The sequence below is a fragment of the Sciurus carolinensis genome, chromosome 10 (genome assembly GCF_902686445.1).
Source record: "Sciurus carolinensis chromosome 10, mSciCar1.2, whole genome shotgun sequence".
NCBI classification, from domain to species: Eukaryota; Metazoa; Chordata; class Mammalia; order Rodentia; family Sciuridae; genus Sciurus; species Sciurus carolinensis.
In genome coordinates, this window is record NC_062222.1 from 103,015,478 (window position 1) to 103,029,985 (window position 14,508).

The following is a 14,508-nucleotide window of genomic DNA, read 5'->3' on the forward strand; positions in this document are numbered from 1 at the left end:
ATTAGAAAACTTGAATAGATTTGTACAAATAAAGAGCTTGAATTAATGACAAAACACTTTCCCACAAAGCAAAACCCAGGCCCAGATGCCTTAGCTCGTGAATTTGACCAAATATTTAAATAATTAACACTAATCTTTTACAAAGTTTTCTAAAAAATAGAAGTGGAGAGAACACTTCCCAACTCACTTTATTAGTCCAGTATTACTTCAGTATTACAACCAGCACACAAATCTCAATAAAACTGATGATCAATATCTCTTATGTCTAAAGACAAATGATACTTAACAAAATACTACAAATCACATCTAGTGGCATGCAAAAATTATACACCAAATCAAGTGGGATTGATTCCAGGAACACAAAGTTAATTTTACATACCATGTTAACAGAATAAAGGGAAATGATTCATGATCATCTGACTAGATGTGGAAAAACTATTAGACGAAATCTAATACACATTTATAATTAAAAAACTCTAAAAATGAGGAATTCAAGTGATTCTATTTATAATGAAATTTACAGAATAGACAAATCCTTAGAGACACAAACTTAATTAGTAGTTGCCAAAGCCTGGGAGATATAAGAATAGGGAATGATGATAATGGGTATAGTTTGTTCTGGTGATAAAAAGGTTCTAAATTTAGATAATAATGATGTTGCACAACTTTGTGATATACTAAAATTCTCTGAATTGTACATTTTAAAAGAGTTAATTAATATCATGTAGGTTTACTCTTATAAAGAAAGAAGTTGTAGATAAAGCCAAGATCTACAGTAAGAGGGGTGGAATAACCACCAAACATAGTGGGGGAGACTGTAAAATGCATTTGATTTCAAGGAGGAAAGTTAGTTTTGTTTGAGACCTGATGAGTTTGGAAAAACATATTAGATAACCATGTGGAAATTTTTGTAGAAAATTGGGTATAGAAGTCCAGATTTCAAAAGAAAGCTCTAGACTGAAAATAGAAAATCAGGAGTTCTTGAATACATTAAATAAATCATAAAAAGAACTGAGGGTAAATTAAGTCCAAAACCTGAGAGTTGGGACATTCTAATATTACAGGTTGAAGGGACAGGAGTGAATGATTCATAGGAACAATCTGTGAGGTAGGAATAAAATCAAGAGATTTTGGTGTCCTGCGACAAAAGTGTCTCCAAGGGGAGTTTTCATTTGTAATGTGCTCTTGTAGCATGTAGTATGTATGCAGGGTTTATTCACTTGAATTTCGCATAATTTCGTGGTAGCAGAGGCTTTGTCTACTTTAAATAACTCTGTGAACTCAGAGCAAAATTTATTTACGGATGTATTCAACAAGGATTTACTAAGGGCATATACAATGTCAAGGATCATTCTATGCTGTGGTTTTGCTTTTCTGAGCAAACAACTCTGTCGTCATGTAACTTGACGTTTAGTGGGAGAATATAAACTAGTAGTATCTTGTGGAATCTCCTACAGTAGTAAATATGTCCAGTTGTGCTTTCCAATATGGTAACTGTAACTACATATGATAAAGTGTAGCTAGTGAGAGTTAGGAACTGAATTTTTAACTTTATTTAATTTTAATTAATTGAAATTTAATTTACATAGCCACATATGTGCTGTGTGCACTACATTAGTAGCTATAAACCTCAAATAGTAGACCTAATAAATAAATGGTTATAATTTTAAAGTAGAATGAAAAGTTTGAACCTCATTGAAAAGGTTAAAACAATAATAACAACAAACCATGGCTATATTCAATTGTGTTGAAAACTACATAGCCAACCATGATGAATCATTGAGAACAACAAAACTGGTTAGCCTTTTAAATGGTAAAAAAATAAAAAATAAAAAAATCCTCATTCCATCTTCACAGTCAGATTGTAATATTATAACTGCAGTGTTTTTGAATCAGTAGACTGGTCCAACCTTTTTCTCACTTCTCAGTGGCTATTTAGTTCTACTATTTGTGTTTTCTTTTGGTGGTGATGGGGATCAAACCCAGAACCTTAAGCAGGCTGGGCAAGTGCGCTACCATTGAGCCACATTCCTAGACTCCTTTAGTAGCTATTTAGACTCTATAAGAAAATAAGGGTAAAAGATTAGAGAAGGGGTGAGAGAGATTAGCAATGAAAAATTATAGCTTCAGAATTCACCAAAGGAAAATTCTAAAGGGCTGTGAAGAAAGAACACTGCTAGATTTTCAATCTTAAATGCATGAGAAGAGAATACAGACAGGAATCTCAAATCAAAATCATATGTAAGGATCTGGAGAACCAGATCGTTTCCTTCTCATCTATATGGTTAACTTATTTTGGGAAGTGCTATAATGAATGTATTGCTGTGAACATAAATCTACAAAAAAAAAACCAATAAAATGAAAGTCTTCCGTTTTCCTTACTACTTCATATAATTATTAAAGATTGGTTAACATACTAAAATTCACTGTCAAAGAAAGGAGTTCATTTTCTTTCTTCTAATATGCAGATGATTTTGTGCTCAGAAACTCTTTCATGCAACTGTATATGGTTCAGGTTACAGTTCCACTGGATTCCATGTCATTGAAGTGGAGGAGACAGAATTTTTCTAAAGAATGTATTTTCCATTCCTAGAATAACAGAGCTACTGGTTAGATAAAACAACAGATCAACAACTATTTCTGATGCATATAAAAATTCTCTGAAATATTCTTATGATTCCATTTCTATTATATGTATCTGGAGAAAATAAAGTAAAAAATGTTTTCAGGGAGGAAAGGAGACTTGATGCAAAGAATATGCATATATCAAATGTCCATGAATCATTTATGAAAGAGATGATTTTGTTCTTAACAAATGTTATAAATTTTGTTTGGAAAATTCAATTGCTATTGTATATTACATTACCCTGTACAGTTCATCAAAAATCTTTTTTGACAATTTTTTAAAAAGAATAATTTATACTTGTTCTCTTCTTGTTCTTTACCACCCTTTTGCTTTCCAACCCTCTTTCATTTGTTTTCTGCTAAAACAGGTAGTTCTACTAAAATTGCTCATTTTCAGCCACTCAAGATTTGCTAATGGTCCAACAAAAGGGCCAATTTTAATAATATCACTTTTAAAACCTAACAAGGTTTTCCTTTCACATTTATCCTTTCCTTTTTTTTTTTTTTTTTGCTTTTACTTTTATAGTTGTACTCCTTCCATACTGAAATATACTGTATACTGTCTCCAGTTTCCTTTGACTCAGCTTGTCCTCTGTAGTAAATGTAATGTAGGGTTTCCAACAACACAGACACTACTCTCCAATGCACAGTCCCCCCAGGGAATCTCACTGCCATGAAGATAGTGCAGATATTTTCATCATTGTGGCACATCAGGTCTTTTTTTTTTTTTTTTTTTTTTTCTTTTGAGAAAGTGCTGAGGATTGAACTCAGGTGTTTTGTATTTTATTTAGAGACAGGGTCTCACTGAGTTACTTAGTGCCTCGCTGTTGCCGAGGCTGACTTTTAGCTCTGGATCCTCCTGCCTCAGCCTCCTGAGCCTCTGGGATTACAGGCCTGTGCCACGTGCCCAGCAAACATCAGGTCTTTTTTGACACAACTTCTTTTTAACCTGATACTTCCCTCGTCTGCACAGGCTAACCATGGTCATAAGCTAAAAGTAGCTATTTGTGTAACTTGACCTTTCCACACAGAGGTTTCCCTGCCTGGAATATCTTCCAGACACTTCATTGACTCAGGGGATGTTTACCACCCTTGAAAATCACTAAAGGCTGACAATTACCTAGATGTCTTTCTCCAAGCTGCTTCTGTGAGCATCTATATACTATCTTCTTAGTGACAGCACCCATTTACTGAACTATATTCTTTAATGGTTTTTCCCTGTTACGTTGTGAATTCTTTACAGGCAGAGATTTTTGCCTCACTTGCTTTTTATTCTCAAAGGTCTACCTTAAGTGAATCTTGTGGAATAAAAAATATTAGTTGCACAAAATATTTGTTCTTTCATAGTTTTGCAGAGGATTTTGTAAAAAAAGCTTTATTTGTTATTGCATACTGCCTTATTCAGTGAGGAACAGTTTTTCATGAATTAATTTAAGCCTTTCATGAAATTATTCATATATTGATTTTGGATATCCTTCGGGGACATTTTTGTTGCTGTGAAATATTTCAGACATTCAGAAAAGTACAGACAATAATATGATTTATTCAACAACCATCTTCATCAAAGATTTTGCCAAAATTGATTAGAATCAATTTTTTGTTCTGTTACTTCATTGGGAATCTATTACCTAAACTTTCAACCTGCCTATGTCAATGAGAAGTTTGGGGCTCTACCTTCACAAATAAGTAATTTTTCCTTATGTGTAGTGACAATTATGCATGACCATTTTCAATGTTCATGGAATACTCTGGGAGCAGACAGATCTTCTATAAGAACTATAATGAGAACTGATTTTCTTATTCAAATATATAACAACTAATACATGACAGACCATATAGTAAGCACTTGTAACGTGAAGATAAAAGGAAATGACACAGTACCTGTCCTATAAGGAACATGGATCCTGGTTGAGAAGATGTGACAAGTACAAAACAAAAAACAAGTGAAAAATATATTTAAGCATGAAAATATTGGTAAGTTCAAAAGAGTCTTAAAAAAATAGAGTGTCAAAGATGGGAAATTGGATAAGAGGACTTACATTAGCTGGTGGCATAGTGAAAACATTTAAATTGAGACTTAAGGGTAGAAAAGCAATTAACCAAGAATTACAGAGTAAAGATAATGGCCAGTGTAAAGACTTTGAGCCAGGTCTGCAATTGGGTCATCTGTACAAGGTTGATCAGGGCTGAAGAGGGCAACTCATGGCTCCTAAAAGGCAGAAAGACCAAGGTTGATTCTTGACTAGTTTCTTTGTTTACTTTTTGACACACATGTGTACAACAAATTAGAATATTGTAACACATTAGTGGCACAGTTTTGCCCTATTCTAAATCAACATGAGAAAACAGACTTGAGAAACATAAGCAGAAGATAAGACAAATCAGTGTCACAACATCTACACATAGCATACTTTCATAAGATACCATCTTTCACTCCTTCTCCTCCCTTTTCTTGCCAAACACCAAACCAAAAGATTGAACTTTGAAACAGAAACATGGAGAGTAGTGTTAGATGTGCCAGCTATTTATCATCATCACACTAAAGTATTTCACTAATCTGTGTTGTTTTTTGACCCATCTGTGCATAGACCAGACTGAAATTCTCAAAATCTCTTTACCAAGGGCCCTTTCCCAGGCTTAGACAGCTATATGATTTTCATGATCAGTGGTTGCCTTGTTGATTTTCCTAGTATTGAACTTGGATGGCAGGAGACTGTCCCTTCCAGTGATATATTTTTAGCTATATTTAGGAAATCAATAAACCTTGGAATCATTTCTTTCCTGAAGTTAATTTTGTTTATCTCTATTTTGCATCTTTAGTTGTTTCTCTTCTTATTCACATCTTCAAGGATAACCTTATTTCTCTCCTCACTTCTTAGCTGACAGTTCATGGTGGTCACTAGGTATTGACACAGTCCTCTCACCCTTTGCTTTCCATTTGGCAGGTAGTGAATGTTGTTCCCATCCTTAGCATCAGCACAGCCACACATTTTGGTCATCTGTTCCCTTTAACTTTACTACTCAGATTAAAAAAAATAATTTTGCTTGCCTATTTTGGGTCAAACTCCCTTAACATTTTAATTTCTCTTCTCTGGAACATTTAAAGTCAATATCTGTAATGATTGAAGTTTCCTTCAATTGTTTATTGAATAAATGCACTAGCATGATTGATTTGGTGTAAATAAGATGAAAAAAACCTTTGGGCTTCATTTTCATGATTTTTTTCCAACTGCATACATAATTTATATACAGAAGTAGCAACATAACTTGTGAGGTCCAGTTCAAAATAAAAATACAAGATTTTTGTTAAAAAATAAAGATAATTTAAAGAGAGCAGAAGCAGAACATTAAACCAAACTCAGTATTCTTTTGAGCAGGGTTCTTACAGGACTACACACATTGCATGCTCGGGAAGCTGACTCTTGTGCAGGTGTTTGGGGTAGGTGGCAGCTGAGAATAACTTTACAAATATGTGTCTGAAAGGGATTCCATAATAGAATTTCATAAATACAGTTTTAGACCTGAAATAGTATGTGAAATAAAGTTAAATAAACAGATTTATTGGCATACTATGTACTTTTGGCAGAAGGTATTGTAGTGTATAGAAATATGTAGTTAATAAGAAGCTACTTTTAGTTCCATGTTTATCCTTGACAGTGGTGCAAAGCTTTAGTTTAGCCTGAGGACTGAGGAGCCAGATTGCTGGGTTCTAAAACCTGGCTCTCTCTACTCTACTAAACTGTGGTTCATTGGGCACATTTGCTAACATTTTGGTTTATTATTGTACACATGGTTAGAGATGATAACCAAGAATCTATCCCATAGGTTTGTCATAGAAATTGTTATATTTCTAGTCCTGTGAAGAATAGTGGTATGTAGTATGTAAAGTATTTTAAAAATAGGTTTTAGTTTTTAAATTTTTGTCTTAGTGTTTTCAATTTCACAGATAAATTTCTCTCTCTGAGATCATTATAGACTTCAGTACAATATGAGAAATATTTCTTAATATTATTTATGTGAAATTACAAATTCAACAGAAGATGAGACTTTCAGCTTCTGAAGGTAGAAATGAATAATGTAGTTTTCTTCCTTACAAGAACATCAAAAGGGTTTTTGTTTTAAGTTCTTTCTTTGAGCCTTTTCTCATTGTCATTTGGCTTTATTTAAAATAAAGATCTAAATCACCTGGTTAAGCAATTCAGTTCATTGTGGTACAGTTAATAAGTTACATAATTTTGGAATTGAATTAAATTCAATCTTAGCATTTCAGGCAGTCTTAAATACATTTAAAGGTAAACTTGTCTGCAAGTAATCCATTTGATTAATGGAAGTTATTTGCTTTTATTTTTATATTATTGAATAATACAGCTTTTTATATTAATATGAATTATGTTTGTAATGATGAACAGTTTGTTTTGTGCTCTATGGAAAAATACAGTGATTTATATACTATAAATCTTACCATCTTGAAATGACAGTTGATGTATTTAAAGATCAAATTTAGAACTATATCAAGCAATACTGTTTTTATTGTTAGTACCAGTAGTTTATTTATTTTCACTCGTTTACTTCAGATGGGTTTCTAAGAAGCTCTTCATACTGAGCAATATAATTTTAAAATGGAAAGTTCTAGTCAGGTACATATTCTCAGTAAGAATGTCAGATTACTTCTAGGTATAGTTTTATATTGGTTGTGAAAATTGAAGAGAAAGTAAAAAGGAGTTGTTCTTAAATTTATCACCCAGCTTTCTAACCATACCGTGTTGTACTTGACTCCTTCTCTCTGATATTGCTGTCACTATATAAAATCTGTATTCAATCTCTTTTTCCTATATTAGACAGTATTACTGAAGTCTTCACTAACATCTACGTGACCAGTTTTGGCCCTGTCTCAGATACAGATATGGTGAGTTTTTTATTAAATAGTATTTTTTCTTTATATGATGGGTAGTATGGGGTAATTTAGAGTTAGAAAGTGTTTTATTTTTATAGAATTATATATGTTTATGTAGTTTACCCAAATACACAGAGAGTTAAGGATATTAGTTTGTTTGTTCTATGGAGCACAGTACCAGTTCTTTATTTTTTCTATTATTTTCAGAGTTTACCTACCTAGATAAAATGTGGTAAACAAACTTTTTTTAAAAATTCACACTACTGGACATTTTTCTAGTACGAAGGCACATACTTGAACTTCTGTGAGTCTATACAACTTCACAGAAAATTGCTTCTTAGAAGGTGTGATCATGGTCAGTGATATACTTGGAAAACTTCCAGTGGGCCCTGAGCTAGGTGAGTGCCTGTCATACAATCTGCATACATGGTAGGCACATGTAAATTAATCTAGAAAAAAAGACTAGAAGGTTGATATTCTTGGATTCTATGGAACTGGCCTTTACATATTTTTCTTTATAACAAAATTGATAGGAGAGAGAAACTGGTTTAGAGTGTTAGAAACTGATGGGTTAGGGATCTCCAAAGATAATTTACTGATTACAGATGAAATTTTCAATATCAGTCCATCAATTTCTACTGTTAACCATAGTGCTATTTAATAGAAATTTTGTTCATTGGTACCTTGTTAGATTGCGCTACATCCTGTGACTGACACTTGCTTGCCTTTGCATTCCCCTGATGTACCTGTCTCTTGTTTGTTCTATGCTTCCTCCCTGGAAAGCTTGTGGCCCACAAATTCATTTGCCCCTCAGGGATCCTTCACTCCAGGGCCCAATGCCTCTTTAGAGATCAATTGCCCTTAAGACCCAGGGAATGAGAATGAAAGGAGATGTCCTTGTCCCTTTTTAACCCACCCATCCCCTACTATGTCATTTCTCCCCAGTTTCTTCCCTCTCTCTGATAATCCAAGGGGAAAGTTGACAAGTTTGAGTATTTTCCATCTAGATTAAAAAAAAAAAAAAACAAAGTAAAAGATTTTTCTTTTTGTTTTCTTTTGTGTAGATACTCATAAATATTATTAGTCAATTTACCAGGAAATTCCTGCCTTTCCATTAGAGAGCAGAAATGTCACTTTCATCATTAAAGAATCTGCTTTTTCCATCAGAATTACTCACTATCTGATGTCACCATTCTTTCCTTAAGTGGAGCTGTGTGGATGAAATGAGAGGTGCTATTAGTAGAGGGATGAGTCTCACTTTTGAGGAGATGGGTAACAAACCCTGTCAGGTATTTAATTGTACCAAATTCAGCATGTAAAGATTTAGGTCTCCCCACACACCCTCTTACCATACTTCTGGGTCTTGGGCACCCTTCTCGAATACCAGGGACAAAACCAAACCAGCAAAACCCTGTTCAGCATAACCTTCCCCTCTCCCTTGCCTTATTTTACATTTTGACTTGAGATTATCTTTCTCCTTTTAAAAAATTTTCCATGCTAGTCAAGCACTCTGCTACTGCACCATACACCTGGCCCCTGAACTGAAATATTAATCTGCCTTTTTCCACAGGTCAGTTTAAGTGGGCAGGATCTTGAAATGGTGACAGAGACATATTTAGCAACAGCACATATTCCAAACGTTATAGGTTGACTGTTAATTAGTCTTGTAAATGTTCCCAGATATTAAAGATACAGTGAGAATAACAGCTAACCTCTAGGAAGAATAAAGTGGGAAGAGTCAAAGTTTTATCAAATACTACATTGAAAAATTATCATAATATTATTTAAATAATGACACATATGATTATTTTTGGTGTCTTATTAGCCAACACAGAAAGGCAGAGAATATAAGATCTTAAAATATCAGTAAGTTTACAATGTTGTAGCTTTTTGTGTGTGTTGTGAATATTAGTGGTAACAGTTACTGCACTGATTATTTTTTATTCATAAAGTGAATAATTTTGCGTAAAATATAAAAAATAAATATATAACATGTCTAACGACATGTTTTGTATTTAAGGAGTCTAGAAAAACTCAGATGATATATTTTTGGCAAAAGGAATAAAAACATTTTTCCCCATTAGTGATAATGCATTAGACTAATCTTCTACCTTTCTTTGTTTTAATCTTTTTTTTGGAATGACTAATACACATTTGAAGCTTTATAGCTGGGGTTAGGCATGCCATTATTGGCAACAGGACAAATTTAAAATATGAATTTAACTCAAGATACTTTGATCTAATCAGTGAATTGAATTCCATACTTTAAAAAATTTTAATAGGCTCAAAATGTACTTTCCCGTTTTGGGGTCCTTACCACAAATACAGTAACATTTTAATATGCTTACTCTCCCAACTATATATTAGGTTGAGTGGAATTGCAGTTGACAACATTTAATTAAATCAGTTGCTTTCATTTTTTTTGTTTTCTTAGTATATTTTGGAGTACATATGTGCAAGTGGTATGTGTGTGAATGTGTGTGTGTGTGTGTATGTATACCTATGTAAGGAAATTCTTCAAAATTAAATACATATTCAAAATCAATGTAGGCTCTGAAAAGACTTGAAAGCCCTAGATATTTTCTCTAATGATACATTTCCCTTGATGCCTCTGGCCTATAAAATTTCTTTTGTCATGTCAGATTTCCTACTTCATTGCCATCTTCGTTCACCTTGTTTTCTCTGTCTTACCAATAATCGTTTTGGAGCAAAATGATCTCAGAACCATAATTGGAAACGTACTATTTCATCAGGGTTCATGTAGAGGATAGAATCTACAACAGGAATTTGAACAGAGAAAATCCAATGTAAAGAATTATTAACTAGTAACAGTGGTTAAATAATGAAAAGGATAAAAGAAGAAATAACTAGGTGTGGTGGCACATGCATGTCATCCCAGCAACTTGGGTCACTGAGGGAGGGGGATTGCAAGTTCCAACCCATCCTGGTCAATTTAGTGAGACTGTATTGCAAAGTAAAGTGCCCCTGAGTTCAATCCCTAGTACTACAAAAGTAAAAATAAATAAATAAGAAGCAATATAGAATTATAAAATTCAGAAGCAGCATCCACTTCGAGGGTTGCAGTATCATGAATCAGTTTGAAAAAGGGTTCTTGGGAGAGAGCCCTTTCCCCCAAAGCAAGTGAATTCAGATCTCAGTGGAGAGGGTACTGTACCACAGCTACAGGAATGTGCAGCTGCTGTTGGAAAGGAGTGTAAGCATACCTGCTGAAGCTGGTCTGTAGGAAAACCCTGCCTGGTGAGTGAAACTCAAAACATGCTAACCCTTTGTAATTGGGCAAATAAAGTGGACCTGACCCAGGCAGAGAACCAGAAAGAGAAGCATGCTTCTCTTGCTATGACATTGGAGTATCCCTCCAGAACCTTCTGTTGACAAAGCGTGACATTGAATACGTGTGCAAGGGAGTAATATTGACAGATCCAACTCTTGTATCACAAAGAAGGGCAAAGGAGGGTAGATTTGGAGTTGTGAGGCAACACAAGGATTATTGATATATGTAATTATGTGTGACGTAGGGAAGTTGCAATATGAGGACCAGGAGATAATTTGATTATTTAATAGGTTCTTTCTGATATTGTCCAAATGCAGAGAAGAAAGTTGAAACTGGGGTAAACTAATAATAAATAACACATTTACACAAGTAACACACACGTACACACAGGCTTGCATGCATGCATATACTTGCATTGTAAGTCGGCTAGGGAAGATGGAGCTAGATTAAAACATTTTACAAAGAGTAATGATTTGCTTTTCATTATAATCAAAAGAAGTGCTTTCAATCCTAGTTATACTTTTGTAGGAAAATAAGAAATAATAAGGAAAAGTTTGAATTTGTTTAGTACAGACTATTGTCTGTGATTGCTAAATAGAAATATGATCCTGATGGGAAGCAAAGACACACCTGTATTATTACCTACAAGTGAAAAAGAATAGGGAGACATCTAATTAGCTTTAGAGAAGCGATTTGTTATTAAGGAAAAAATAAAGGACATATTTAAGCTCACTTCTAACTGCTTAGTTGATACACTTATTTCTCTGCAATACACTCTTGTTTCTGTGCACTCTTATTTCTGTTCAGTAGCAAAACCTACACCCTAAGTTCTGCCGTTCAGGTCAGTGATGCAAATTTGTTGTGGCATTAGCCTGAGAGGAAAAAGCAACATAGCAAAAAGAATTAAGAAGCAAATGAACACACACACACACACACACACACACACACACAGATATCTCAGAATCATTAAGGAGTGTAATTGTCCAAAGAAAGTTGTAGATCTAAATTATAATTAAAGATTCTAATTACAGTGTCTGCAATTAAGTTAAAAATCTTTTATTTCAACATTTTAAAAATTCATGAGTAAGAAAGTAATTAAATGTTGGAATGCACTAGAAGCTGACAACTGACAAAGTTTGTAGTAGGCGTGTGCATTATAGCAATTTCTAACTAACTCCTCTGTTGTTTTTTTCCTGTTTTGGTTTCAATATAGGATGTACTTTCCTATATTGGGGAACATTTTCACTGTATGTGCATATTCTTCTCGCATAATTGGTGCAGCAAGCCATTATTGTGCCTCGGCCCAAATGGTTAACTATTGCTAAGTGTTAAGGTTAGAGCTTGAACAGTGGAAACTTTAGAGGAATATTGAGATTTCTGATCCAGGGGTTAGTTTTAAGCTCTTAAGAAACAGGCAGTCAAGCAAGTGTGACTTTGGCTTATTGATTATATTGATTCACTAGGTTAATACTTTTCTTCCTCTGTAAATATAGAATTATCTCTTAGCATGCTCAGAAACCACTGGGATATTGTGTAGTTTAGTAGTTAACATCATAGAGTTGGAGAATTATTAGATCTTAATCTCTGGGTTGACACTGGATTTATCTGTTATGCTTTATTGGAGATTATTATTTGTAAATGTCATTAATTAAGGAAACCTGCTACAAACATGGCAAACACTGTATATCAGAAGTAAAGTAATAATGTTTATCCATTTTAAAGTTAGCATGTAGAAGTTGATTACTTGATGGTTATTGGTATTTTGGAAGGTTAGGAATTAGACTCAAAGAACATTCATTCACTCAGGAAATATTTCCCCATTCCTCCTAGAAATTTTAAAAATTAATCCTCAAAATATGATTCACACACACCAGCTTTGGTGTATGTATTAAACTGGTTGCTTTTTGGGACCATTTTAAGACCTGTGGACTCAATTGCAAATTATGGGCATGATAGTGTACATTTTAATCATTTAAGCATTTGACTTTATTTTGTGTGAAGCAAAAATCTAGTATAAGATTGGTGGGAGATTAGAGGGAAGGTACAAAGCATGTACAGATTTTCTGCAATCCTATAATGTATAACCTAGCTAGAAAGCTATTCTTGTTCATGTAAAAGAGGATTGCGAACTGAACCAGGGGAGTGGTACTGAAGATGTAAAGACCTAAAATTATTTAAAAGATCTATCTGTGGTTTAATTGACAAGACTTGGTAATCTTCTGGTTGCAGGGGTTGGTAGAAATATAGAATGTAGGCATGGGTGATTGTGTGGATGGTGGTACCATTCACACTGACATGGGTCACAAATAAAAGATTTGTTTATTTTTGCTTTGTTGCTTATGGGATGAATATTTGGGTTCTTGAACATACTGAAATAAGGTTTATTTAGTGAGAGTGTTTAGATAGCAGACATTGATCTACAGCTCAGAAGAGGGGCTTCCAGTGGAGATGGTTGGAAGCCGTCTGATGGTTGTTGAAACTATAAGCATGCATATAAGTACAAGGAAAGAGATTGGAGTGGAATTGGTCTTGTACTTTTATAAATACTCTAGAATGCCAGTTTTTAAAGAACGGGGGAAAAAAAGATTTAAAAGATTGCAGAGGAGACTAAGAGGGAGAAATTGTGGTTGTTTCACAAATCAAAGGGTGGCTTCCTTCTCTAAGCTAGAATGCACTTTGATCCTTAACAATAAAAGTTAGAGACCACCATACTTCATTCCTTATCAGATGCAATGATGAGTAGTAGTCAGATATCTATATCACACTCCTTTGTCAAAATGGGATTCTATATACTGAAGGTTACATGGCTCATCTGGTAATGCATGAACCCACAAGATTTGCCCACAGTTAAACCTTGCCTGGGAAGTGGGGTAACAGTTCCAGGAAAAAAAGCAGGATAAAGAGTCTAACACCATTTATTATCATTCTGGAGAAGAAAGGATAATATACTTGGTACATTCATTCTTAGCTCTCTCTGTCTCCTAGGGACAGAGTAGAAGACCCACCCTGTTCTTTTGTATAAACTACATAAGACACAGCTATGATTTCTGAAAATAAAAATTGTAGCAATTGTTCTTTTTCTGGGTGGCAGCTCTGTAGTCTGTCTCTTGGGCGAATAATTTTATATTGTTGTTACTCTCATATATTTTCCAGGAGATATCACTCCATGTAGATAATTGACAGGCAGGCGAAAGGCTAAGATCCCATGAGGAGAATTGTCTCACAGCAGGAGAGACAATTCCACTAAGGTTGCCACAACACCTAGAAAGTGTCAATACATTCTCCTGAGCATTGATTGCAAAAGCAGGGAGAAAATAACCATGTCCTATATTATGGTAAAGCCAAGAAAAATGTTTAAATGTGTTAATAGATTAAGAACAAGGAGGTGTTTGCTGGTGCTGGTAAAAGCAACCAGATTGCAGTGGGTGGAGGCCTGTGGGAGGTGAGGAAGTGGAGAAAGAATGGAGGTGGCATTTCTAAGCAGTGTGGTTGAGGAAGGAGGGGAGACAGAGGGCAAGAGTTCTAAGGCATTATAACTCTCAACAAGGCTTTTATTTTTAAAGATTGCATTGAACTTCTCACTGTTCTCCAAACAGGCCATTATCTTTAACAGCTCTGGCCTTGCACGTGTTTTTCCCCATTGCTGTTGTGCTTCCCTCCTCCTTCACCAACTGGAGATGTTTTATATATTCATGGC

The 14,508-nt window shown here is 34.4% G+C and overlaps 1 protein-coding gene across 1 annotated transcript in view; it reads left to right on the plus strand.

The window, feature by feature from the left end:
• Gabra2 (gamma-aminobutyric acid type A receptor subunit alpha2) overlaps positions 1-14,508 on the plus strand; it is a 140,157-nt gene that overhangs the window by 52,045 nt on the left and 73,604 nt on the right. Inside the window, 1 exon segment of the mRNA XM_047567518.1 lies at positions 7,464-7,531. Coding sequence (XP_047423474.1) covers positions 7,464-7,531 — 68 coding nt within the window.